The 26,002-nt window shown below is 39.0% G+C and overlaps 1 protein-coding gene across 2 annotated transcripts in view; it reads left to right on the top strand.

The window, feature by feature from the left end:
* MRPS5 (mitochondrial ribosomal protein S5) overlaps positions 1 to 26,002 on the top strand; it is a 43,344-nt gene that overhangs the window by 10,102 nt on the left and 7,240 nt on the right. For both annotated transcript variants that reach the window (XM_027697003.1, XM_027697002.1), the window contains exons 3-9: positions 3,115 to 3,240; positions 3,527 to 3,760; positions 8,716 to 8,750; positions 18,922 to 19,012; positions 21,680 to 21,726; positions 22,637 to 22,694; positions 24,495 to 24,557. In XM_027697003.1, coding sequence (XP_027552804.1) covers positions 3,115 to 3,240; positions 3,527 to 3,760; positions 8,716 to 8,750; positions 18,922 to 19,012; positions 21,680 to 21,726; positions 22,637 to 22,694; positions 24,495 to 24,557 — 654 coding nt within the window. The remainder of the gene's footprint in view (positions 1 to 3,114; positions 3,241 to 3,526; positions 3,761 to 8,715; positions 8,751 to 18,921; positions 19,013 to 21,679; positions 21,727 to 22,636; positions 22,695 to 24,494; positions 24,558 to 26,002) is intronic.

Below are 26,002 nucleotides of genomic sequence, written 5' to 3'. Positions count from 1 at the left end.
CTGAAAAAAACTGATGGTAAGGAGGTAATGCATTTCTGTATAAGTTCTGGGGGGTTTTGGTAGGTTTCTTTGTTGGCTTTCCCCCCACCACCCCCTGCATTTAGCTCACAGCTACATGCATCAGTTAGTCAGGTTTTTCAGTGCCTGACATTTCAGATACAGCTGCTGTTTGTGGGATTTTTTTTTTTACTCATAAACCTCTGGACATTAGGGTTCACTTGAATGTCATGAAAAGGGCATGTAATTTCAGACAAAAAATTCTTTTTTTGAGGGCTAAAGCCTTCCAGGAGCAAATTCAACTCTTGCCTCACAGCATATAAGAAGTGTGATAAACATTGCTGTTATCCATGGGCATTTCTACTTGTCTATAATACACAAATTTTCACTTGTCTGCAATACAGCTGAAATCTGGATTAAATATTTTGCCTAGTTGTACTATTTGTACAATATATTACTTGGGTATGTAGTGACTTTGGAGGCCATACTGCTCTTGGCTGTCATGAAGGAATACCTGTTTTGTAGCTTCTTGACTTGCAGAGTTGTGTGTACTTGCTTTCCGGTGTACTGAGCTTTGATTGTCTGATTCAGGATTCTCAAAAAGGAGTCAGTTGTGCTTCCCACTTTGAAAAGGATTTTTGAGTGAAAAGGTGTTCATCATACCCTTGGAAGGGCCACCCTGACACCTTAAACAAACTTAGTCAATAAAAAAATGAACCTGGGCACTTAGTGGTACCTTTGTGCATCCTGGATAGCTCCTGTCAACACCTCACCATGTTGTCAGCATAGCAGAGCTTTTCCAGTTCCAATGCATTTGCCAGTCCGTGGGACAGGATCTCCCAAATGCATTAATCGAACAAGAATGAACTGCTGATGGGAAACTGCAGCAATTTGAGTATGGTTACTGTAATTCCTCTGGTTACAAGTGTTTACTGCTTTTTTTTTTTTTTTTTTTTTACTTTAAATACACAAATCAGAGAAGACAAGATTTAAACTGCCATAGTAACATTGCCCCCGGGTTAAACACGTAACAGCATTAATCTGCAAATAGAACAATGGTGACACTTCCGTATTCTGGGATGAGAACCTTCTTGTCTGGACTAACGGAATGAAAAATGACCAGCCTAATTGCCTTTTATGATGAAACAACTACCTGGATGGATGAAGGGAGAGCAGTGTGTATTGTCTACCCCAACTTCAGCTAGGCTTTCCATAGTGTCTCTCACAGCATCCCCATAGAAAACTGAACAAGTGTGGGTTGGATGAGTGCACAGTGAGGTTGATTGAGAACTGGCTGAATGGCAGATCCCAGAGAGTCATAATCAGTGGCACAGGGTTTAGTTGGAGGCCTGTCAGTAGTGGTGTCCCCCAGGGTTCTATACTGGGCCCAGTATTGTTTAACTTATTCATCAATGACTTGGATTAAGGGCCAGATGCCTCCTCAGCAAGTTTGCTGGATGACACAAAGCTGGGAGGAGTGGTCAATACCCCAGAGGGCTGTGCAGCCCTTCAGAAGGACCTTGACAGGTTGGAGAGATGGGCAGAGCAGAACTGCCTGAAATTCAACAAGGGCAAGTGCAGGGTCCTGCACCTGGGGAGGAATAACTCCAAGCACCAGTACAGGCTGCAGGCCGTCCTGCTGGAAGACAGCTCTAGGGATAAGGACCTGGGGGTCCTAGTGGACAACAAGCTGTCCATGAGCCAGCAGTGCCCTCGTGGCCAAGAATGCCAGTCGTATCCCGGAGTGCATTAGGAAGAGCATTGCCAGCAGGTCAAGGGAGGTGATCCTGCTCCTCTGGTCAGGCTGCATCTGGAGTGCTGTGTCCGGTTCTGGGCTCCTCAGGACAAGAAAGACAAGGAACTCCTGGAGCAGGAGTTGATCAAGGGACTAGAGCATCCCTCATATGAGGACAGGCTGAGGGACTTGAGCCTGTTCAGCCTCAAGAAGAGACGACTGAGAGGGGACCCCATAAATGTCCTTCAGTATCTGAGGGAAGGGTGTCAAGAATGGAGCCAGGCTCTGCTTGGTGGTGCCAGATAACAGGACAAGAGGAACAGGCAAAAACCGATGGACAGGAAGTTCCACCTGAACATGAGGAAGAACTTCTTTACTCTGCAGTGACTGAGCACTGGAACGGATTTTCCAGAGAGGTTGTGATGTCTCCCTCACTGAAGATATTCAAGAACCGTTTGGACACAATCTTGTGTAATGTGCTCTGGGATGACCCTGCTTGAGCAGGGAGGTTGGGCCAGATGACCCACTGTGGTCCCTTCCAGCCTGACCCATTCTGTGATTCTGTGAAATAATCATCTATGGTGTCTTTTCACATAATCAGCTTCCTTTTGGTGTACTTTGTCTAAGTTCCCATGGTGTCCTGCATTTCCATCAGCTGGGTGAGTAGTAGTTTGAAGTTAACCACTAAATACACGCTTCCTAAGTCACGCTCTCATGTTGGGTGAAACACCAGGACAGCGCGCGGTCCTGTACACAGCTGCTGTGTGAGGAGGCCTGACCAAAGCCTGAGCTCTGTGATGAGGCTCTTTGAAGTGTTTTACATTCCTTCCTCCTTACATTCATTTTGCATTTTGTATAAATAAGGCAATAAGGGGGATGTTGTATTTTCAGAACATGAGAACAGCAGCAGATTTATGTTTTGGTTAACTTTCTGTGCTTTGTGGCTTCTTAAAGCAGGCTAACCTCTGGATATTTTTAGGGCTGATTCAAGCTGATTGTCATTGATCATTGTCCTTGGATAAATGCTTCCAGGTATTGCTGCTCTGAGTTACTAATGAATGACTTTCTTTTAATGACCTTACTGGTTACTTTTTAGGAATATTTACCTTTAAATCAATTTCGAAAAATCCATGTAAAAAAAGTGCATTTGGCTGTGTGCCTGTCTGATTGCAGGATTGTCAGGAGCAGAGGCACATCTTTGCACCAAATACATATGCACATGGTAGGAAATTACTTTGGTAGCACGGCAGTAATCCTACAGTTTAAGTTCCAGCAAAGCAAAGATCAAGCAAGTTTCAAGTTGGGGGTAATTTTTTGTTCAGCCTTGGTTTCCAGTATAAGCTGTACTTGTACATTACTTATGGAAGATTTTTTTATTTCAGTGACAGCTGAACAGCTATGGAAAGGAGCTTTGGCAGAGACTGGTGCGGGAGTAAAGAAAGGAAGAGGAAAGAGAAGGAAGAAAAAGCTGAGGAAGAATCTCAATAGAGGCCAGGAGATTGGTGAAGGTAGATTCACAAATAAGGAGCTGAAGACATCTTGACCTTTTTGTGTGTAGTGTTTCTTGATTTAATAAATTCATACATTTCTGTTCCTTTCTGTGGTATCAGAACTGCTTGAGATATTTTTGTCTTTAAACAAAAAATCTTTATATGATTATTTAATGTTATAAATTCCACATCATAAAATGTACTTGAAATATGTGAGAATTTACCATTTTGTTACTTTTTTCCAGAGTGCAGAGTTGCAGTCCTAATTTGGAATAAAACATAATTGTTCTCTGTTATTTTTAAGGACGTTCTGGTTTCCTGTGGCCTGGTCTTAATGCTCCTGTGATACAAACTGGGAAAGTCCAGGCAGTTACTCAACGAAAAAAAGAAGAAAGAGACAGAATTCAGGCTGAAATTGTTCAGCAGAGAGATACCTGGGAGAAGAAAAGAAAAATAAAAGTTAAAAGAGAGGGAGGATGGAGTGGAAGGTGTTGGGGAGGTGTCCTTCTGGATCCTCCTGACCCGGGTCCTAATGGAGGTAAGAAAACCAATTATCTGTCTTCCTCTTACTTAGCCTTTCTGATAAGGGGCTTGGAGAAAGTGAGATCCAGGCTTTTCCTGTGATTGAAAATCAGTTTTGTACTTCTCTCTTATATACCCATACATAAGCAAGCTAAATCAAAGAACAGGTTAACACAAGTGAAATTTGTTAAAACACTTCTTAGTTTCACTGTGGTAGTATGTTATAGACTGTATGATGTTATGCTGTATTACAGAATACTGTATTATGTCATAGACTGTTATAGCAGTCTTGAACTATGGAAATATTTTTCTGTGTTCAACATCAATTTTACTGAGTATGAAATGTAGCCATGGTTTTTTAATAGTTTCTTAAAGGATCCTGTGGGATAAATTAGGCTTTTTTTTTTATTCTAGTTCAAATAATGAAATATGGTTAAAGATTGTGTAGTTTGAATGTAGCTTTTAGAAGAAGTTCTAATAAATAACTATAATAGTAACTATTATAACTATAAAAGTTATTTATTTATTTCCCGAGTAGTTAAATGCCATAGTGACACTGGAGGTTCTTCACATAGAGCAGAGGTGACTTTTTTTAAAATGCTGTTATTTAAACTACTCTAAATTCTGTAGTCCTTTTAACATTTAGAAGCCTAATCCTTTTCAACTAAACATAAAAAAGACTTGTTAACTCCCGTGGGGCTGAGTTTTTATTGCAGAACTTGTACACTTATTGACGTCTCTCTGTAGGCTTTTGTAGCAAGATGAGCTAAGAAAGACAGTTGATGTTTTCTATCACTGTTGTTTCAGGCTTGATGCAGTTGTTTGAGGTGTTAAGCTTGTTCATGTTTTCAGAGCTCTCTTTGACCAGGAATATGTTCTCCCAGTGCAAGCTTGCACCTTGGAACTTATGTTGCAGCAAGTCAACATAAATGGAAAATTACTTGCATGGAATCATAGTTATCTTGTTGTCTGATCATCTTGCAATCACCTGTACTCCGCAATCTGCCTGGTGCTTTGTTAATTCTTTCTGCCTGTGGATGTTTTCTGTTTACATTCTACTGGGCGCTAATTAAAAATTCTGACCTGCTTTGAACCGAGTCATAATGTGGTTAGAGCATTGTCTTTCCAGCGTGATCTTGTGCCTCTGTGCATGTGGATTGAAGTCACCGTGGCATTTTTGTAGCTTTCTGCTTTAAAAATACACGCTGTTGTTGCTCTCTGCTACTTCTCTGTTCCATTCCTTTATACGTGAGTCTGTGGTGTCTGTTGCTATAGAGTCTGAGATACACTGTTTCCCTCAGATTTACCTTGGGAATTAAGGAGGTCTTGCCCACCAATCTCTTTGAATATTTTCTGCTTGTCTTCAATTTTAAGAGCAATTCATTCCATTTTAATATCAACATAATACTGCAGCATACAACTGAAAGATTTCCTGTATTTACTTCCCTGCATTTCATTCTGTTACCTTGAAAGCAAATATTCCATGGAAGACAGTGATGTGACAATGGACTTGGCGGGCTGTCACCGAACCTTTAAATGTAAAAATAGAAAATCTGAGAAATTAATTAATTGTTCCAAATTCCCCATAAGTCAGTGGTGGAATACATAGCAAGTCAAGAAAATGTCGTGGTTCTAGTTCCATACTGTGAACACAAGACTGTGTATAGTTTATTCCACTAAAAGAAGTGACAGCTGTTGCAAACAATGTTTATGCATTTATGAATTTTGCCTTCTGGTGTTTTCCTTGATTTTGCTTTTGGCTGATACTATTGATGTAGATTACTTGCATTAAAGTTGGCTGTGTGGAGGCTGTTCTAGTCAGGTCAAGTTCTGCCAAAAAGAGGAAAGGGTACTGCAATCAAAATAGGAAAATGAAACTGTCAGCTTGTATTATAAATGTGCATGAGAAAAAGCAGTTCTTGATTAGTATATACCAATTCCCTTTCAATCTGTTAAAAATATTGGGGATTTTCAGGTCCCCATAGTTATTTCAGCATCTTTTTATTCAGAAAATTAATGATTTTGCAGAGAAATTGGGACATTGGCTGTATGCAAAGCACTGTCAAGGTGATAGGAGGAACAGATCTGAAACTGCCAAACCCAGTGAATCCTTTTGACCTGAGGCAATGACATGACTGGATTCCTGCTGTCTAAGCAAGAATGTGTTCTGATTGAGATTCTGCAGTTCAGCTCTTCCTAGTATTCTGGTATTAGATTCTCTAGTAACAGATGGAGCTTAAGCATGTGATGCAGCTTTCCCCTAGCAGCATTTGTATTTTATAGTGAAAACAGGTGCAAGAGGTTTGTTGAAACCTCAATGTTGTTAGCCTTCAACATCTGACAAATTTGGTTGAAAATGACCAGTGTGTTATAAAAAAACATTGGGGGACATATTCTGATTGTATATGCTAAATTCTTTCAGGGCATTCTTCTTCCACTACACCTTTACTTATTGTGCTAGCCAGGAATAAGGAAAGAACAGTGTTTTTCACTTAGAAATAGAACTGTATTTTTCACAAGTTTACAGTGTTTTTTTGCAACTGAAGAGGCTTCAGAGAGGGAACAGAGTGCTGTTGGCTTTCATATCCTCTGCTATGAGCTAAAAGTCTACTTGGTGTAGACTAACAGATCTCTAAAATGGTGCCAAGAAGATGATCATGTTTATAATCATCTTGGAGGTTATGTGTAAATGATAAAGCAGTGTTTGGTGAAGGACTGAGTCCCCAGTTCTACACTCTTATACAGTTTTTAGCTTTTCTCCAGAATCTCACTGTAACTACACCAAATAAAAGAAGTATTAACTGCTTTAATTGGCACTGGTCTTCTATGTTATACTGAAATGCTCTTGTTAATGAGATAAGTTGGAAAAGCAGGAGTTTGTAAGGATCTCTTATCTGTTCTGCTTCTTACATCAAGATGTTGCAATTTACTCCACTGTCCATTGTTTTCAAAGTCAATACATTTCCACAACCAAACTGATAATAGGATTCTTGTGGAAAATGTATACATAAATTTCAGGTATGTTCTCAATTGCTTAAAAGGAAACAAATATAATTGCAATTTATATTTAGGTGTGGTAATCAGGTTTTGAAACAGAAACTCAGAGAAAACAGCATCTTTTTGGCAATGTCAGTTGTTTGATGCATTCTTGCCTGCTTCTGTAAAATGGGTATTGAGAAATGCTGGTGGGAGTGCTGAAAGCCAAGCCTAACTTGCTGACTTTTCTTGCAGTGTGTGAAGACCTGTGAATAAGATCTGACTGGGCTGCATTTTGCCTGGTTTTGTGCTCTCTCAGTTGACTTGTCTGGAGGTAGTACATGTAGATGCCCATGTCACACCCAAAGCTCTCCAGTATTCTTGCTCTTTGCTTCCCTACAATGTTGTAAGACATTTCAAAACCATTTTACTTCTTTGAAGTTCCTTACAATGGCACAGCAGAAACTCACTTTCTGTGCAGTGAACAGGGTATGTTCACCACTTAGAGCTGAATATTTAACGTTCACCTGAACGTGTTCAGTGTTTCATTACCACTGTGGTGAAAAGATTTGAACATAAAACATAGAAGTGATCATTTTTTTTAACAATGCAAAACACCTTAATTGCTAATAGACAAAATAAATTATGCAATAATTGTCTTTGATGGCAAAGATTTTTTTCAGGCAGATTTGAAAGAGAATTAAAAAAAAAGTCTGGCTAGGTTATGCTTGATTATTTGAAGTGGTTATGTATTGTTTTATTTTATCCTTTTCTTCCTTTTCCTGGAATTTCACAAAAGTGTGTATCAAGGAGTACTTGCAATTTCATAAAATCATAGAATCAAAGAATAGGTTGTGTTGGAAAGGACTTTTTAAAGGTCATCTAGTCCAAACCCCAGATTTCTTTGAATCAAAGGGATTGATTGATTGTCTAATAGAAGCTTCAGAATATCAAGAAGAATATTGGGTAATACTTTGGTCATAATGGAAGTGACTCATTTGGTGATTTTAATGATTTACAGCCTTTGCTCAGTATGTATGAAATTTGGGGTAATTTGCAGTTTTAGAGCAGTATTTAGAGAAGAAGGCAGTTTACTGCCAGCTAGTGAAAACTCAAAACATTCTCTTTTTATAACACACTGTGGATAGATATTTTTCATAGTGTTGCTGCGATTGGAAAGAATTAGAAAGAATATCAGATACAATTTAACAAAAATGCTTCAATGTAAGTGGGGGGTTAAAGTGATTTCCAAAAGAAAATTTCAGATTGAATGTGGAGAGGATGTATAGCTTAGCTTGTAATCAAAGTATTCAACATATTCTAAGGAAAGCTTTGCTTTCTGTGTGATGTCCAAGCAAAGCAGTTAAATTTGTATGTCTTGCTTTGCATTAAAAAAATGTATTTTTCTTCCTCTCTGTTACTCTGGTTATTTAAGTTCTGCAGTCTTGGGAGACTGTTCCATCTTACTTCCCTGGATGTATGGTACTTTAAAAGGTGAAATATTGATTGCAATTGGAGGTTGGGGTCCCCAGTAGAGCACAACTCACATATTTAATGATGGTAATCTCTTCATTCTAACAGGAGCTGTATTGTAATTGTAGCAAGTAGTATTACAGTTTCTGAGAGGTTATCTTAATAGGATTCATTATTTTTTAGAGCTGGTTGCCTTCACATAACCTGATTTTACTGAAGAAATGGAAAAAAATATGCTTTATAAATAAGAGGTGTATGCTGTTTTTTCACAGAATTTGCTCTAAAAGACTGAATGTAGTCAAGTAAAAAAAACCTTTTTAGAAGGAAGCAACTAATAAAGCTCACTTTAGATATGCTTGTTCAAATTATTTTTATCTTACCTTTTCTACTTACTGCTGAGATTGCTTTATAAATTACAGTTACATAAAAGTTGTGTCTTTTTTAAGTTATACCAACTTCAGGGAGATGTGCTCACAGGGAAGTAACACAAGGAAATGTAACACCCTGTTTTTCTCCCAACAGAAACTTTTGAAGATTTTGAAGCAAGAGTCATTGAGGTAAGCATTGCAGATCTTTTCAAGGACTTTAAAGAATTATCAATATTTTATATTGACCTTGCAATTATTTAACAATTCTTTGTTAAGTCAATGTTATAGCAGTAGGAATTAGTCTGGTATCCTGTTTCAGCTGCATTACATACTCTTGTCATTCTGTCCACTGGGGCCTTGTTTTCTCTGTTGAGCAAATAATAGCTAATTCAGAGGTAATTTTGTGTAACTCCTAAATGGCAAATGCCTGCAGATAAAGTTTTCACAATAAAGTTCTTCGCATACAACTACAACAGGGAAACTAGTAAAGTGATAGGGTTATTTTTCAGACAAAACTACAATTAGGAAGTTGTATAACTCTGCTAGTAAAATAAATGAATTCCTAAGGCCTTTTTGTCAAGGATCAGTTAGTCTCACTCCTGGCTTTTCACAGGACAAGGTAAAACTAAACCATATGACAAAGAGCATCGTCCAGATGCTCCTTGAGCTCTGGCAGGCTTGGTGCCATGACCACTTCTGTGGGAAGCCTGTTCCAGTGACTGAATACACTCTCAATGAAGAACCTTTTCCTAATATATCACTGGCAAACTTACTTAATGTACATTTAATGATCCTGCATCCAGATAATTTATAAAACCATTAAAGAGTGCTGGCCCTAAAATTGAGTGACTGATTGCCAGCCTGATGTAACCCCATTCACTGTAACCTTCTGTGGTTTACTTACCTACAGGTGAAATTGCTTATTAGATTTACGTTCCTTTCAGGATTATTATTAAAACCTTCATTTGTAATTAATATTTACCTACTTTATTATTGAAAAACTAGACTAGTCTAGCTGCTGCTTTGTAAAGGAGACTTCTGTCCTTTCTAATCGTGATCTGAGAGCAAAGGTATCAACATGAATCAGTACCCATTCTGTGACAGATCAGATCTCTTTGCTTAATATAAATGTTGACACCCTTTTATCACTATAAAATAAAGTGACTGTCCATTGAGTTGTTGTGCAGTTTTAAGTGAGTAGAGGTGACTATTTATCACTTTACTACAGCTTTACTACCAAACAGTTCTGCAAAACATTGCCTGTATTATTAACTGTTAACTGTTACACATGTGTCCAGATGAGGTACTTGTTTTAAAACATCTTTGAGTTTCTTTTAGTTTCACTCACAGCTGAGATAACCATCTTGTGTTCCACCACCAAGTTCACTAGTCATGTCCTTTTTGGAAGGGATCACATTCTGTCTGTCCACTACCATGCACTGTCATATACTGTTGGAACAGCAGGTTTTCTTTCAATCCTTTTAAAATCATTTGTCTGACAAAATTAGGAAGAAATAACATGTTCCTAATAATAGAATGCATTATTCTGTGTCAAGAGTTTGCATTGTGGAAATATTAAAATCTCATATTCAGATTTTAATATCTTTGAAACAGCTTTCTTCTTCACTGCACACCTCTAAGCAAACATTGATTTTTCTCTCCAGAACTTATGTCTGATTGCATTTTTCTTGGAACGTGGTCAAACAACTCCCTGTTTGAGACAGGAAAAAGTGAACCTGTCTCTTGACAACAAAATCAGAGCTGCTGCCTAAAGATCTGTGAAATCAAGTGTTTACTTGGTTTGGAGAGAAAGTAAAAGGTTGCCATTTAAATGGAACTGTTGTCAAAGAGGGAATGAGATGTCCCAGTCCAGAACAGGACCAAATGTATAAAGCAGAGTCCTTTTATCTGCCAATTTTTCAGGGTTCATTGCAACACAGGGCTGCATAGGTTTAGCAGCAGGATGCAAGATTTGCAAGATACAGATCAGTATATAGTTTCCGTCACTGTCTCTTTTGGAAAAAAGCCCAAATACTCCAAGTTAGGGAAATAAATAGTGTCCTTTAATAATAATGCTCTTACACCTTGCCTTATTTAGAGGCTTAGGACAAAGGGTGGAACCAGAAGTTCTGAATATCAGCTGTGAACCAAATTTCTCATGGTTTTTGGTTTTAGATCTCAATTCCTTGTCATTGTTCATGCTATCTGTCTTTGAAATGATGCTCAACTGCCTTTTGTTTTGTCATTCCTTGGTGAGGTACTTTCCATGAAGAAATGTTTTATCCAGAAATTATTTTTGGCAAGATTTGAGAATATTAATGTTATATTTGATGTGATAATAGGAGTCTATCAATTGTCTTAATTGAAATATATGTGGACAGAGTAGGTAAGATTTTACCAGAATTAAAGTAGCTTTTAAATGGCCTTGAGTAAGTAATAAATAGTGTGTACAGGGTGCAAAAGTAAGAACAAAATTAATATAACTGAGAGCAGCATTAATTGTTTTTAAATTGTGTGCAAACATAACCATTGGAAAGGGAGTTACATTGTCTGTTCAACTGAGAGGGATTATGAGAAACATTTCCTTAAACAAAATACCCTGATTTACAACAGCTCCTTGTCTGAAAGTTAAAAGAATAATCAGGCAAGTCAGAAGTTGATCTGACTGACAGCTTTACTCCAGAAAAGCATCTGAGGCTTCTCTCCTGTCCTGATAAATGTGCAAATGGGTTTCCTTGTCCTTGATTATCTTTCTACATTTTGCTGAGATAACCATCAGTTGGGATTCCATCCAGTGGCTTGAATGTTTTCTGGATTAATCCAAGCAACAATCTTTGCTTGTTGCATTGGGTTTTAGTATCTTCAGAGATATGGAAAACAGTGGTGCTGTATTGGAATCTCAGCTTGGGTAATTAGAAGTCATGAGCTGGTTTATTTTTTTTTTTTTTTAAATCCTGCAGAAGGGAAAAGTATAAGCTATTTTACATGTCTACTGTGAAAAGGATAAAAAGCAACGGGTATAAATAACAAGCAAGGAAAATTTAGATGTAAAGCATGAGATGCAAATCGTAATTTGAATACTGGAACGGATTGGGATGTCTGTCATTGGAGCTTTTTAGAAACAAGTTAGATAATCTGTCAGGAGGGGTGGGGAGACAAAATCTGTAACCTATTAACCCATTTTCTTATCTAAGTGGGTTTTTGGAGTGGACTGGACACTGTGGGCTTTGACTTACATAGCAAAGACCTTTTGGATCATGTGGCCTTTAGCCATATCTGTGTTGGAAGGCAGTTTGTAGTAACCGAATTGCATGGGCACTGTACATGAAAGAAGTGATTTTTCTTGCTGAGCCCTGCAGTTGACAGTGCTTTCTGTTAATTGAAAGGGCACATTGAAGAAAAGTGGCTGTTTTGTTACTGTGACATGTCACAACTGGCTGTCAGTTTGGATACTTGAGTTGCCATTCTGTGCTGGCATAATTATGTGCAAACAGAAAAGTAAGTTGCTGTGCAATGTTTCCATGTGCTGTAGAAGTCTGTTTCAATGCTTTATTATATTTGAATAATTAAAAAGCTTTTAGAAGCAGGCTGGTGGTCTACTCTTATATGAGATTGCGATAGATTTGAACTGGGGAAGAGGAATGGTTGCAGAAAAATAGCAGCAGCAACAATAACTTCTATATTCAAAGCCAGCAGTGAGCCCAAGTTAATTGAGTCATAATTTTCTGATAACAAGTATGAGTTTTGAAATAAATAGACCTTTTTTAGCATTCTTGTTTTTAATAGATGACAGACATGCTGCTATTTCTGTATGTGTTTTCCATTATCTTTATATTCACGGTAGTACACGAGATAAAAATAATGTTTGCTGGGAAATTATACTTCACAGCAAGAAATTAAAAGCCATTTTTAAAGGTCTGACTTATGAACAAAGATACAACAGGCCCTTTCTGTTGTGATTATGCTACTGAAAAGCCTGTGCTCCCTTGCTAAAAGAAAGAAATTGCTTATTAAAGTGTTTTCTTATAATGTAGAAATAGAAGGGATATAATTTGATTTTCCCTTGCTTGTAGAATAGGTTATAGACAAGCTCAGATTTTCTTGTACACTAGAACTAAAGTTGTCACAGAGAAAAAGCAAGCTTGAGTGTTAAGGGACAGCAGTAGGGACTGTAGATTGGTTTTGTTTCTGGCTTTCCTATAGACTATTGCATTACTTAGTGTAGGTGACCTGGCTTACCTTGTTTCTTACTTTCCTTGCCAGCCTGGAGGCACATTTCCTGTTTTGCTCATATATTACACACAAGAAAAATCTCTTTGAATAGAACTGGTGGTAGTACTTAAGTGGTGTCTAACATAGTGTAACCATGGAGGAAATCAAAATTTACAGGTGTAGTTGACATATGCCATTCTTATTTTCACTGGAAAGCTTCATTTCATGTGTCATCCACCCTCAGATGAATTTTTCTTTTATTTTTCTCCAGAATGAACACGGTAACATAGCAAAAAAAGTAGCCTATATGATATCCTGTGCTATGATAGTAATTGCCTTGTAGTGCAATCAAAATTAGAAAGTGAAACTTAATGATCAGTAAGGCCTGAAGGCACAGAACATGAGGTTAGTGGCCCTTTGAATCTTTCATGAAGGGGAGCTTTCTTGGGGAGAAGATGAAGTTATAAATAATGCCCTTTGCAAAAGACAGATCCCGGAGGGGGTTTTGTCCAACACTGAAATTGCCTGCTACCACTTGTGAAAATTGTGCCTTTTGTCTCCTATTTCCTTCCAAAGAGGGCCCACATTATCCCAAGTCTTTTGCTTGCAACGGATCTATAGAAGCTGTTCCTGTTATCCTTGATATCCCTGGCCAGACTTAATTCTAACTGGGCCTTGGCTTCCTTACCCTTATTCCTAGCTTCCTGTACAAGTTCCCTGAATTCCTCCCAGGCTACCTGTCCTTGTTTCCACCTGCTGAAACCTTTTTTCACTCTGAGTTAGCTCAGCAGCTCCTTACATTTTTGCTGAATTTCCTCCTCGTTGGGATGCATTGATTCTGAGCTTGGAGTAGGTGATTCTTGAAATTCAACCAGCATTCTTGGGCCCCTCTGCTCTGCAAGGCTCTATCCCTTGGGACTCTACCAAGCAGGTCCTTGAAGACTCTGCCCTCCTGAAGTCCAGGGCAATGAGTTGCTGTGTGCCCTCCTCACTGCCCTGAGGATCTCCAACTCCACCATTTCGTGGTCCCGGCATCCAAGGCTGCCTTGGAACACTACATTCTGCCCTAGCTCCTTCCTGTTGGTGAGCACAGCATCCAGCATGGCACCTCTTGTTGGCTCATCTTGGTAGATTTGCTACTTGTGACAAAAAGAATATTCTTAATTGCACAGCCTGAAACCCTTGTTTCTTTTTATAAGTCATTCAAAATTGTTTTCTAGCTGTCGTTTTTGCAAAGGGTGCAATAAAAAAGGCTTGTGAAAAAGAAATGCTGCATGAAATTACAGTGTTTAAGATCCGTTGTTTGACATCTTTAACTGAAAAATTAGATGGTATACAGGATAGTGTCTGAGTAACAATTTACTTCTAATGAGATGTTGCCTCAAATATTCTTTTGGGGGATTTGTAGGCTCTAGATTTTGCTTTTAGAACTACAGGGAAGTTTTCTGTTCTCTAGATGATACTGACAGTGTCTTTAGACTGACAATAAAAATTTCAGACAGTTTTTAAGATAGTGCCTGAAGCAACCTGTCACAGGAAAGAATGAGAGGTTGGAGCTCTGCACTAGAATTTAGTTCTGATACTCTTGGAGTTCTCAAAGATTTTGGCCTGCCCTAAAAGTAGAGTTTAGGGATGCTACCTTCAACTGGTTCTGTTGATTAAATAGTTAATTATTTTTTTGTCTCTTTTACCTGTCAGCCTGTATGGAAGAAATAACTGTTTGGAACACTCAGAGACTTTCACTTGCCAGCAATACTAGTTCTGCCCACCAGCTTGTGCAATTTCTGATTTTTAGGTATGGTAGGTTAACATTACAACTGGGAAATGTTCTGCCACAGTGGTACAGATCTGCTCTGCCCTTGGTGTGGAGGAGAGAAGGCTGACAGGGATATGATCTAGCTAACATGATTCGAGTAACTGTTTTCCCAAATCTTTTAGCTATATCCCTGAGCCTCTCGAGGCTCCCTTGCATGGAAGTGCTTTTCTTTCAGCACTGTATCCTGCTCTCATTTTATTTCATCTCACCTTGTACCTTAGAGAAGTATTGGGACCAGAGGTTCTTATGCCATGAGGGGATCAGCCTATGCAGGCACTCTTCTCTGCATAACAGCAGCAAAAGCATAGCAGTGTCAAGAATGTGACCTTAGAGGTAGCAGGTTCCTAAAAATCATGACTAGAATATGATTTCTAGAAAGGAGGGCTTTCCAAGGACGATGAGGTTGGCCAGTCATTCATTCTGCTTTTACAAGAACAAAACCTTGGATTTTTACCCTTTTTCTAACAGAGTGCAACAGCTGAAATCACAATAACATTTAGCAGCTTGTCTTTGGCTGTGACTTATTTCCACATTGTCATTTCTCCTCTTAATAAATATTTGAGGTGGTTTAAGTTTGGTTTTGAAAGGTGATGTTCTTCCCTCAGTTCTCGAAAGAAAGCCGAATTTGCGGTATCATCACTGGATAATGGATACAAAGAGACAGTTAATTTGAGGTACATTTTGATTAAGGTTGAGCATGTGTTGCGTCTTTTTTAAATTTCAAAAATTGGCTTTAAATCTAGCTTGAGTAGCAATCTAGTAAATAGGGGTAATTGTGTCTTAGTTTCAGTCACTTTTCTGAGGTCGTGTTGTTTTGAAAGTAGCACATTGTTCATTTTGCATTAATTAATTCCAGTGCAGTTTAATGATAGGCTGTAGCAGGACGCTTTATTTCCCAAGACAGAAATGAAGCATTGCTGAGCACGCTCCAGAAGAGCATTACTTGTTTTTATATAAGGAGGCATGGGACTGTGTTGTTCCAGCAGTTGTGACTGCCTGTGTACATTATCAAGCTTGAAAGGCCTTCACAGCACTTCAGGAGAGATGCAATAGCACTGATCATGACGGGTGGCTGAACACATTTTCCTACAGAGCTGCTCAGAAACAGCTGACAAGTGCAGTGTTAGGAAGGCTCCTGGAGAAGCTCATTGCACGTGTCTTTATTGCCACATTCTGGAAAGGGAGAAGAATAATCCATGAGGAGGTTTCTACAAACATCATGTCCTTTATTTTTGACAGTATGCATGCCAACCCTGTTTTTGTACAAGTGTTTATTCAGATTGGCAATGGAAGATAAAAGTATGTGCAAAGCAAAAATAGTATGCTCTTGATGCTCCTGGAGTGATCACTCTGCTCCACTCCCTTTTCTTTCATCATTATTTTGCATTTTCTGTAAATAGCCTTTTTCCACAGGCACTTTCATCTTATGGGGCTTGGTTTTTTAGCTTGTTCTTGTAAGCAGTAAGATTGAAGAAAGAAAAATAGCTTGGAATAACCAATTAGCAAAGCTGATATTTCTTCAAAGTGCTCTGTAGAATGTGTGCGTACCTTGAATTAAACAGCATCTTTATTTTAAGGAAAGCAAGGTGGAATTTTTCAGAAGTACCCATTCCTAATCTGTACGTAATGAAGGCACTGGAATTTTTGGGAGCGTTGTTGGGTTTGGGTGGTTTTTTTGGTTTGGGGTTTTTTTTGGTGAATTTTAGTAAGACTGTTAAGGCCATGACCAAGTATTTTATAATAATCCAGTTTGAGATGTATAACACTAGAACCAGACTAGCTTACTGAAGAATTAGATAGAGAGAAAAGGAGGGAGCACTGATATGGAAATCATATTGAGGCTTCAAGAAAGTAGAACCTGATGCGTTTGACAGGAAGAGGAGAAATAATACCATGAAATAAATCCTGTCTTTGACTGGTAATTCTGAGACAGATATTAACACAGTCAAGCAATATCCAGTATGTTATTTTATATGTATCTATTTTTATAAATACTATATATTTTTATACTTTATATGTAGTTCTTATATTACATAGTGTATATATAAACTATATGTCTATATTTAAATAAACATATAGTTTCATATATAAACAAAACCAAGGAAACTAGAACAGATGGACAAAGGATCTGAGATTGTTGTCCCAAAATCAGGTTCTTTCACCTGGTGTGCAAGAAGCACACACAGAGTTGAGCTATTTTATTTATTTATGCCTCTGCTCCAAATAGAGTGCTAAAGGGTAAAGCTGGCACACCAAAGGCCAAAAATACAAGCATATTTATACAGTTTGATTATTTACAGTTCTCCATGATGAATCTACATCAGTACTTAGCTAAGCTCCTATTTGCTTAGCTGTCTCTCACCTGAATTTAAAGGTACAGCACATTTTAAATTCACTGCACATGTTCAGAGAGTAGAGATCTTCACTTGGAGGCAGCTTCAGCTTCAGAGGTGTGGTTTTTCACATTAAAATGATCTGAGTTTACCAGAGGACAAAATTTGGAAACATTTCTAAACCCCAACAGTCCAAAGCTGGTTTGGGTTGACATGTAACCAGTCTCTTCCCTTCTGTATCATCATTTTAGTTACCTTTTATCACATTCTGCATTCTTTAGGTCAAGTTATTCTTTTTCGCTGAACGTGCTCTTGCTCCCACTTGTACATCTGTGTTTTTTCTACATCAAGGGGATATATTAGAGCATATAAGGTGGGAGACTATAAAGCAGTGATTTGCTTATAGAATCATAGAATATGCTGAATTGGAAGGGGCCATCAGGAACATTGAATCCGACTCCTGGCCCTGCACAAGACACCCCAAAAATTACACCATGTGCCTGAGAGCATTGTCCAAATGCTTCTTAAACTCTGGCAGGCTTTGTGTCGTGACCACTTCCCTGGGGAGCCTCTTCCAGTGCTAAACCACTCTCTGGGGGAAAGACCTTTTCCTGATATCCAATCTAAACCACCCCTGACTCAGCTTCATGCCATTTCCTCAAGTCCTGTCACTTGGTCCTGTCAAGAGTGAAGAACCTGTCCCTCCACTTCCCTTCCTGAAGATGTTGAAGACTGCAATGAGGTCTCCCCTCAGTCTCCTCCAGGCTGAACAAGCCAAGTGACCTCAGCTACTTCTCACATGGCTTCCCTTCAAGGCCCTTCACCATCCTCATAGCCCTCCTTTGGACACTCTCTAATAGCTTAATGTCTTTTCTATATTGTGGCACCCAAAGCTGCACTCAATATTCAAGGTGAGGCCACCCCAGTGCAGAGCAGAGCAGGACAATCCCCTCCCTCACCCTGCTGGCAATGCTGTGCCTGATGCCTCCCAGGACACGGTTGGCCCTCCTGGCTGCCAGGGCACTGCTGACTCATGTTCAACTTGCCATCCAGGGACCAGGACCCCCAGGTCCCTTCCTGCAGCTGCTCTCCAGCATCTCATTCCCCAGTCCATACCCACAACCAGGGTTGCCCCATCCCAGGTGCAGAATCCAGCACTTGCCCTTGTTAAAGTTCATACGGTTGGTGACTGCCCAGCCCTCTGATTTGTCAGGGTCTCTGCAGGACCTCTCTGCCCTCGAGAGAGTCAACAGCTCCTTCCAATTCAGTGTCATCAGCAAACTTATTTAGTATTAGCATCACACAGGGAAGTCTGTAGCAGAGTCAGAAGTCTGCTGTCTCCCCAGTTGTAGCTGTGTCCCCCACTCCAAACGAAAGAGCTTTCCTGCATCGCTGCTTGAATTTCTTGCAGAGTTTCTGTAAACATTTCTAGTTCCAGGAATGAAATACTATTTTCTTCTTCCCCTCTCTTAAATAAAGTCTTCTTTTCAGCAGCTGTCATCTCAGTAATGAGACTGCCTTCTGCAGTCTGCAAGTAGATTTCAATCCCAAGTTTTAATTCATGTAAAGCAACAACAGACCTTGAGCAATTCCTAAGAGTGCTTCTAAAATATGTTAAAATATGAGGAGGGCAGTTAGATGTTAGTGTCACTTTCCATTTTTTTCCCCTTTTTTTTTTATCATGCTTGAAATCACACATAAAACTAGCAGCATTAGAGCATTATCTGTTGTGCAGCTGACCACAACAGAGGGATACTTTAATGAAACTGCACTGAGGTAACTTTGAGTATGGCTTTTTTGGCAACCTTTCTGTATTTAATGCTTTGAAGCCAGTGTCCCACTGCACATGACACCCATTCACTAAAGCATATAGATATATATTGTAAGTATATATTACAGACCTCTAATATTTTTTTTGTAAACTCTCTTTAAAAAAACCCCAAACCCAAAACATTTGGACTGTGCAATAACAAGATGCTTTGTGTTGTTTTTTCTTCAGGTGAAAAATGTATTTTGTATGAAGGCAAAGGAAGGCAGAAGAAGATCAATACGTGCCTTAGTGGCTATTGGAAATGGTAAAGGGGCTACAGGTATGTGTGCGTTTCCTGAATGAAAAGATGCCAAATCTATCACTGTTTGTAATAGCACTTCAGGAGGCATGGTGATTTAAATGGATTTTTATACTTTAAAAAAAAATTACCCTTTTTTCTACTGGACAGTATTGAAATACCTCTAAGAATTTTGAGTTTCATCTATAAAAGTAAGCTTTATAATCAGATTATGCACTTTGTTTTGTATTAAAATAAAAGAAATAGAATACTTGGGGCCCTTTTGAGTCAGGTCTCATGGTGAACTTTAGTGCTCTGCAGCTTGACCCATTTGTAGACTTTCTCCATTATGGCTCTTCATAATGGTCTCTTCAACAGGCAGTTTGAAATCTAACCATAGAAATGCTGTCTATGGCATAAAGTAAATAGGACAAATAAAAAGAAACATGAGGTTATGAAAAATCTTGTAGTATGAGCTGTGAAAAGAGACCCTTTTCCTTTCCTTTCTCAGCAAAGACTGATGCCCGTCAGGGGCATTCAGTTTAGTTGTGATTTCCTTGTAACAGGACTCTAATTAAGTATGGAGCATAGTGATGACCAAGCTGTCTCTAGAAATGATCAAACCCTCTCAGGGCAGCAGATAACTTGGATTAACTAGCCCTGGATCCCAACATGAAGGCTCTATGCAGCCACCTTGTACAGCAGTCAGTTTCTTGCATGTTTCTAGTTCTGTTATTGAGGATATAGTGTTTATCTTTCACTCCATTTTCAAATACCAGGAGTTAAATTGTTTTTGCAGGATAATTTTTATTTAAGAAGCACCCTTGAATGTGCTATGATTTTCTCCATAAGGAGATAGTTTTTGTGCATTCTCTTGTGGATATAAACCAATGTACATTAAAATTCCCTTTAGACATCAAATGGACATAGAGATAAGACAGCTGTGCAGAATTAAATGAAGAATCAGTTAAAAAATAATAGCTGTGAAGGAAATAATCCAAATAATTTAAATTATAGAGAATTCCTACCTATGTTGGGAGGCAGGAATATGGCATGTATTGTATTGGTCAGAGTACAGGAAATTGCATTTGTATTGCTGTGTGCCTCTAGTAAAGAAAATCCTGCTTTTGATATGTATGTAGAGCACCCACCTTTTGGATGTAGTCTCCTCTTATTATCTGCTGAATAGATATCTCTGATGATGGGATCTGTGTGGGAGCTTTAATAAGACAGCTGTATTTCCAGTCAACCAGAGTTTTGTAGAACTTCTTTTATGTGAAAGATTGAAATTCACGTGTTTCTTGAGCTGAATTTTGATTGCAGCTTGGAGTAGAGGAAAATTTATATAGAGAGGAAGGTGTGGTTCTCTAGCAGAAAGATATGTTACCCTGAAAAAATTCTTTCTACCTCTTCTTTGGAAAGTTTTTTCATGAAACATGTTATTGCTGTAATCCATATGTCCTGAATGACTGAATTGAGGTTGTCCCAAAGAACACATTTTTGTAATTTTCTAATGTACTGCATGACTTCACAGCATTATTACATTGTTATTGTGCTCTATGTGTGTATTTAAAAGAATAGCAGAGTTTCCTTGTATTTTCTTATGGAGGAGGTAGGAAATGAGACCTCTGGGTGTGTGGTGTGTGCACAGGGAAAGCTGTCTCAAGAGGCAGCTGATAGCAGACACTACCCTTGACTGCTTCTTCCACAGTAGTCTCCAGGCTAGAGGTCATATCCTTTTTGCTTGTAGCACCACAACAGTCAGGATGGTATTTCTTTCCTAGATCTTTTTGAGCCCATTTCTGTGACTGCATGACATTAGTGTGTCAGTGTTGGCCAATGGGTTCGATCCTGTTGATTTTTTTTTTTTTTTAGGTTTTTGGATACAGGTAACCCACAGCCCCAGCTGACACAACAGAAACATCAAAGGACCAGAAAAGATAGACTTGCTCATTGGAAGTTAAATGGTTTTAATTCAGTCTACCTTGACAGTTAGACTGTACAGAGTTTGTAAAAATGGTTGTCACATCCTCTTTTTCATTCTGTACAGTCAGTTGATGTCCTGCTCTGAGCTGACTGCTGCGAAATCTCTTCAGTGCTACCACTGTTGACCTAGTAAATAGGAGTAGGTCTGAAAGTTCAGAGGGAATTAGGTATCAGTTTGTAAACTGGCAGTCTGTATATTCTCTGTTCTACAGGCATGTGTTTTTTTGCAGTGCATGATTGTGTTAAACCTGGTTTTCACAGAATCATAGTTTTCATATTCTCTATTTCACCAATAGCAAACCAATAGTGTCCTTTGCTTCTAGGGTCTTGAAGCTACTGTTTGTACAGACGTAGTTGATATATCTGCATCAGCTTCCTTTTTTTTTCTTCAATCCCTTCTTTCTTTTTAAACAGAAGAATGGACTTTTTTTTGGCTGAAGCAGTCACCACTATTAAATTATTTGAAACAGGTTTGGTCAAATACACAAAAATAAGTTAAGCCTTATTTGTTTTCATTTGACAACAAGAAGTTGGCATCCAGATCTAAGGCATTCATAGGTCCTAAACTGTTTGTTTCTGTGATTTTCTCTGAACCATTTTCTAAGTATGATCTGTGCAACAGAGTGGAAATTTAAATACTAAACGTGGTTGTGAAGTTCTGGGTTTTTTGTTTTTCTGCATCACCTGTTTCTCAGCAATAAAATGACTCTTTCTGTCTTGCAGGTTTTGCACTGGGGAAAGCAGGTGACAGGGCGGCTGCTTTACGGAAGGTATGTTGATTGAATATTTCTTGCCATGTCCCTAAGTGCCATGTCTACACACCTTTTAAATACCTCCAGGGATGAGAACTCATCCAGGGATGAGAAGTCAACCACTTCACTGGGCAGCCTGTTTCAGTGCTTGATAACCCCTTCAGCGGAGAATTTTTTCCCACCTAAACCTCCCCTGGCACAACTTGAGGCAATTTCCTCTCATCCTATCACTTGCTATTTGGGAAAAGAGACTGACCGCCACCTCACTTCAACCTCCTTTTGTGTAGTTGTACAGAGCAGTATGGTCTCCCCTCAGCCTCCTTTTCTCCAGGCTAAGCACCTCCAGCTCCCTCAGCTGCTCCTTGTAAGAGTTGTGCTCCCGACCCTTCACCATCTCTGTTGCTCTTTGGTCACACATAGTGAAGTTGCCCTGCAATGAAATTCTGCTAATGCATCCCTTTATTTTCTTTCTGTTCCTTTTGCTATGGTTATTAGCTGTCCCCCTCCTCAGTCACTTGTTTCCAATATCTATATAGCATACAGTCTGCTTATACTGTGAGTGTGCAGGAATTTTTCTCTCACGCATCCATAATGACCTTAATAAGGCTCCCTTAGATTTCAGAATGTTACTTGGCCATCTACATTAATTTAATTTGTTGTAACGCTCAACTAATCTATGAAGTAGCGATGCTAAAATACACAAAGTCTGGTGAAGTTGTTGCTATATTGAGAAATTGTTAAATCTGTTAGGAGAAAGCTGCTCTTTAAAGAGAACATTTTTATTTCCATGAAGTTTAGATGTGGCAAACCCTTCTTAAGCTTTTTTTTCTTGCATTTTATTTATCTAGTTAACTGAACAATGGTAAATTTCAAGTGTTTAGTAGAAAAAAATCAAGGAAAAAAATTATTTTCTGCTTTTATTCCCTAGGCAAAGAATAAAGCAATAAACTGCTTACATTTTATAGAGCTGTATCAGAACCACACAAGTAAGTATTATACCTTTGATATAAGTACTGAATATACCAACAAGAACTGTTTGCAACTACTTGCAAAGCATAAAAAAATGGTAACTGACTTTTTTCTCATCTGATGCATTGTATTATTATTCTTCATGCATTATTTTGCTTTTGCAGCATGCTGTGTGAAATCTTAGCCCCAGACTGCTTTAGCTAGGCAGTGGTAATGTCAAAGAACAGTCATCAATCCCTGTGTTAAATAGATCACTGTTACCTGGAAAGAATATATGGTTTGCTCTTTACTTCCATTCAGGTTTGAATCAACTGTTTTAGGAAGGTCCATGCAGAAAGGTTAAGATTAAATAATACGAAGTGGTGTTAAAATATTGAGAGGTTTATCTCCCTTCTAGTCTCCTGCCTTTGTCATGAGAGATTGGGACAGACTTTTTAGCAGGGTCTGTTACGAGAGGACAAGACGTAACGGTTTTAAACTAAAGGACAATAGATTCAGACTAGATATGAGGAAGTTTTTTGGTTTTGTTTTTCTTACAAAGAGAGTGGTGAACCACTGGAGCAGGTTGCACAGAGAGGTGGTGGATGCCCCATCCCTGGAAACATTCAAAGTCAGGTTGGCCGGGGCTCTGAACAACCTGATCTAGTTGAAGATGTCCCTGCTCATTGTAGAGGGGTTGGACTAGCTGACCTTTAAAAGGTCCTTTCCAACCCAAACAATTCCATGATTCTGTGCTTAAAATTTGGATACTTAATCTGTAGTATTTCAGTCTTTTCAAAAAATGGGAGTGGGGGAAGGAGGTAGTAGCACAATTAGATCTTTTCTGGCACATTTGAGTTAAGGAAGTCAGATACTGTCAGGGCATTTTTCCCTACAGTGAATTCCTGTGTTCCACTTTCTGTATCAGAGATGTTTCCCTGTTGATTCAATCCATGTATGCTGACAAAGCCCAGCAGCCAGGGAGAAACTAGACTGGAGAGGCAGTCTGATGTTTCCTGGTAGTTTTTTGTTAATTCAGTTTAATTCAATTCAAGTCCTCTCTGGTGTCAAACGTGGTACCTATATACCAAATATTCAGTTATATTTCAGAAAAATTTTGAAAGATAGTACCTTACAGAGTATACGAGTATTTAACCAAGACATTGTGTAGATAAATATTCAATATAATAGAACTTTGACTTATAAATACAAAACTCCAGTCATTTTCATGAGTCTGTTCCTTGAGCATTATTATTTCACACTAACAGATCAGAGATTTGATTCAAAGCTGCTGGTGTTTCTACCATGCTTTCCATTCTACTTAACATGGAGGTCCTCTCTGAGCCATTGTGACTGCAGTGCTAGAATCCACTACGCAGAAACTGAGTCACTGAATCTGATGTATATAACAGCCACCTGAGTTTGGGGTTCCTTCTGAAGCAGAGAAAAGCAGGAAGACTGGAAGGGTAAATATTCTGTACAGAAAATCCAAGAATGATGAGATCTGTGGGGTTAAAAGCTGAATTATTAAAAAATCTGAGTATGAGGAAGTTCAAATTGTATCATGTGAGCTCACTTTAAAACTAAATGAGCTTCATTGGAGGCATACAGACCTATTTTTCAAGTGGTTTTGTACACAGTCATAACATAGTATTCACAGATATGACAACATTCATAATCTGTTCCAGAAATTTACCTAGATTAACCCTTCTCTTTAAAGAAGCCAGAGGAGAATAAAACCAACTTGCCATTCACAGTTTGGAAGAAGAAAGGTACTAGTTAAAACTTTTCTAGAAGGAAGAATTTAGCTGTAATGCCTTTTTTTTCTCCCCCTCCAGTTTACCATGACATTACGGTGAAATTTAAAACCACCAAAATCCACATGAAGAAGCAAAACAAAGGTAATTAAAACTGCCTGGAAATTTTGAAGTTTTATTAATTACTGACTAGTATTTACTTGATGAAGTTAAACTTGTTCAGTGTCTAGTCTACCATGTTTTAAATATTTAAATTGATCAGTTGTTTTTCATTAGAAATAGCTACTGTTGATGACATGGCTTTGCTATTGTAAATCAGGGTTTGCTCCTCTTACACTGGTGGGAGCTCTATTTGTGGTTTTCTTTCACAGTTCCTAAGTGTAGTTCCTAGATGTGGAAAAGTCTAATCTAATCTAATTACCATAGGTGTTGAATGCAAAGGCCTTCTGGAAGAACCCAGCAGGTTTTGCTTCCCACCATATGCCCTATGCATGCTTTGGAGAACTGATAGGCTCATTTGATTATTTTTCAGTGATGATTTTTTTTTAACTGTTGTTTCCAAGACAAGATTCAGAGGTAATTTAGTATGCAGCGGTGGGAGTGCTTCAAATGTGAACCAGAGTGCAAGGCTGCATCTGTGTGCCTGTCCCTCCTAAGTCCACACTGGGATAATGTGGGCAGATGTCCCCCTTTAATTGCCTCAGATTTCCTGGAACCAGGACAGCATACAGCCTGCTACTTCCTCAAGACCATTACTGCTTTATTCGTCCTAAAATCAAGAATTCCCAGTGTGGAAACTAGAGGGAAACTATCTACCCTGAGTCATGCACCATACCAGCAGAAAGACCATCTGATTGTTACACCAGCTGGCTGAGCTTCATGCTCACCAGCCAACACATGCACACAGACAGTTGTCCCTCATGCACTCCACACTCACAAGTCCCCCCGGGTATACGAGCACAGACCCCCTGCCCACCGGATACCCTGGACTAGAGGGCTGGTCTAGCTTATGAAAACACAGGCACACCTCACGCTCACCAGGATTGGAGAAGATACAGATCCTCAGCCGCCCTCTCCAACAGCCCCCTGCAGGCAGATGGGCTGTGACTCGTGGCCCTGCTGCAGCCACTGGTGGGTTTGTATGGTGCTGTCAATTCTCACATCTTTCCCAGTCCATGTCTCCCTGGGTTTACAGTCTTGGTGGTTGCGAAGTCCAGGTTGATCTTCCTGGAAGTGGCATCTGTAGTTTCTTGATAGCTCATCAGTTAGCAGTGGTGTGTGTTTCTTGTCACTGTCTCTTTGTTTTTTTCAGATCTGTATCTCTGTATATTTTGTTTCTGCTTTCCCCTTTTTCCCCCAATTCCCTAATTGACAAGGTCTGCAGTCAGATAACCTCACTAGAATAAACATTCTGACACTCTTAACACGCTCTCACCAGTTAGTGTGGCTGACCAGGTTTGGTTCTCATCACTGCCTTACCATTTGTCAGTCATGTTTGTGTCCCTGGATGTTCCTGTCACTCCACTTTGACATACCCTTACAGCTGCTAATCCATTGGAAGTAGTTGCAATTAAAAATACTTTCAGTCC

This window comes from Neopelma chrysocephalum, unplaced genomic scaffold, assembly GCF_003984885.1.
Source record: "Neopelma chrysocephalum unplaced genomic scaffold, ASM398488v2 Primary Assembly neopelma1_117, whole genome shotgun sequence".
NCBI lineage: Eukaryota > Metazoa > Chordata > Aves > Passeriformes > Pipridae > Neopelma > Neopelma chrysocephalum.
Note: the sequence above shows the minus strand (reverse complement) of the source record. Positions and strands in the feature narration are given on the sequence as shown.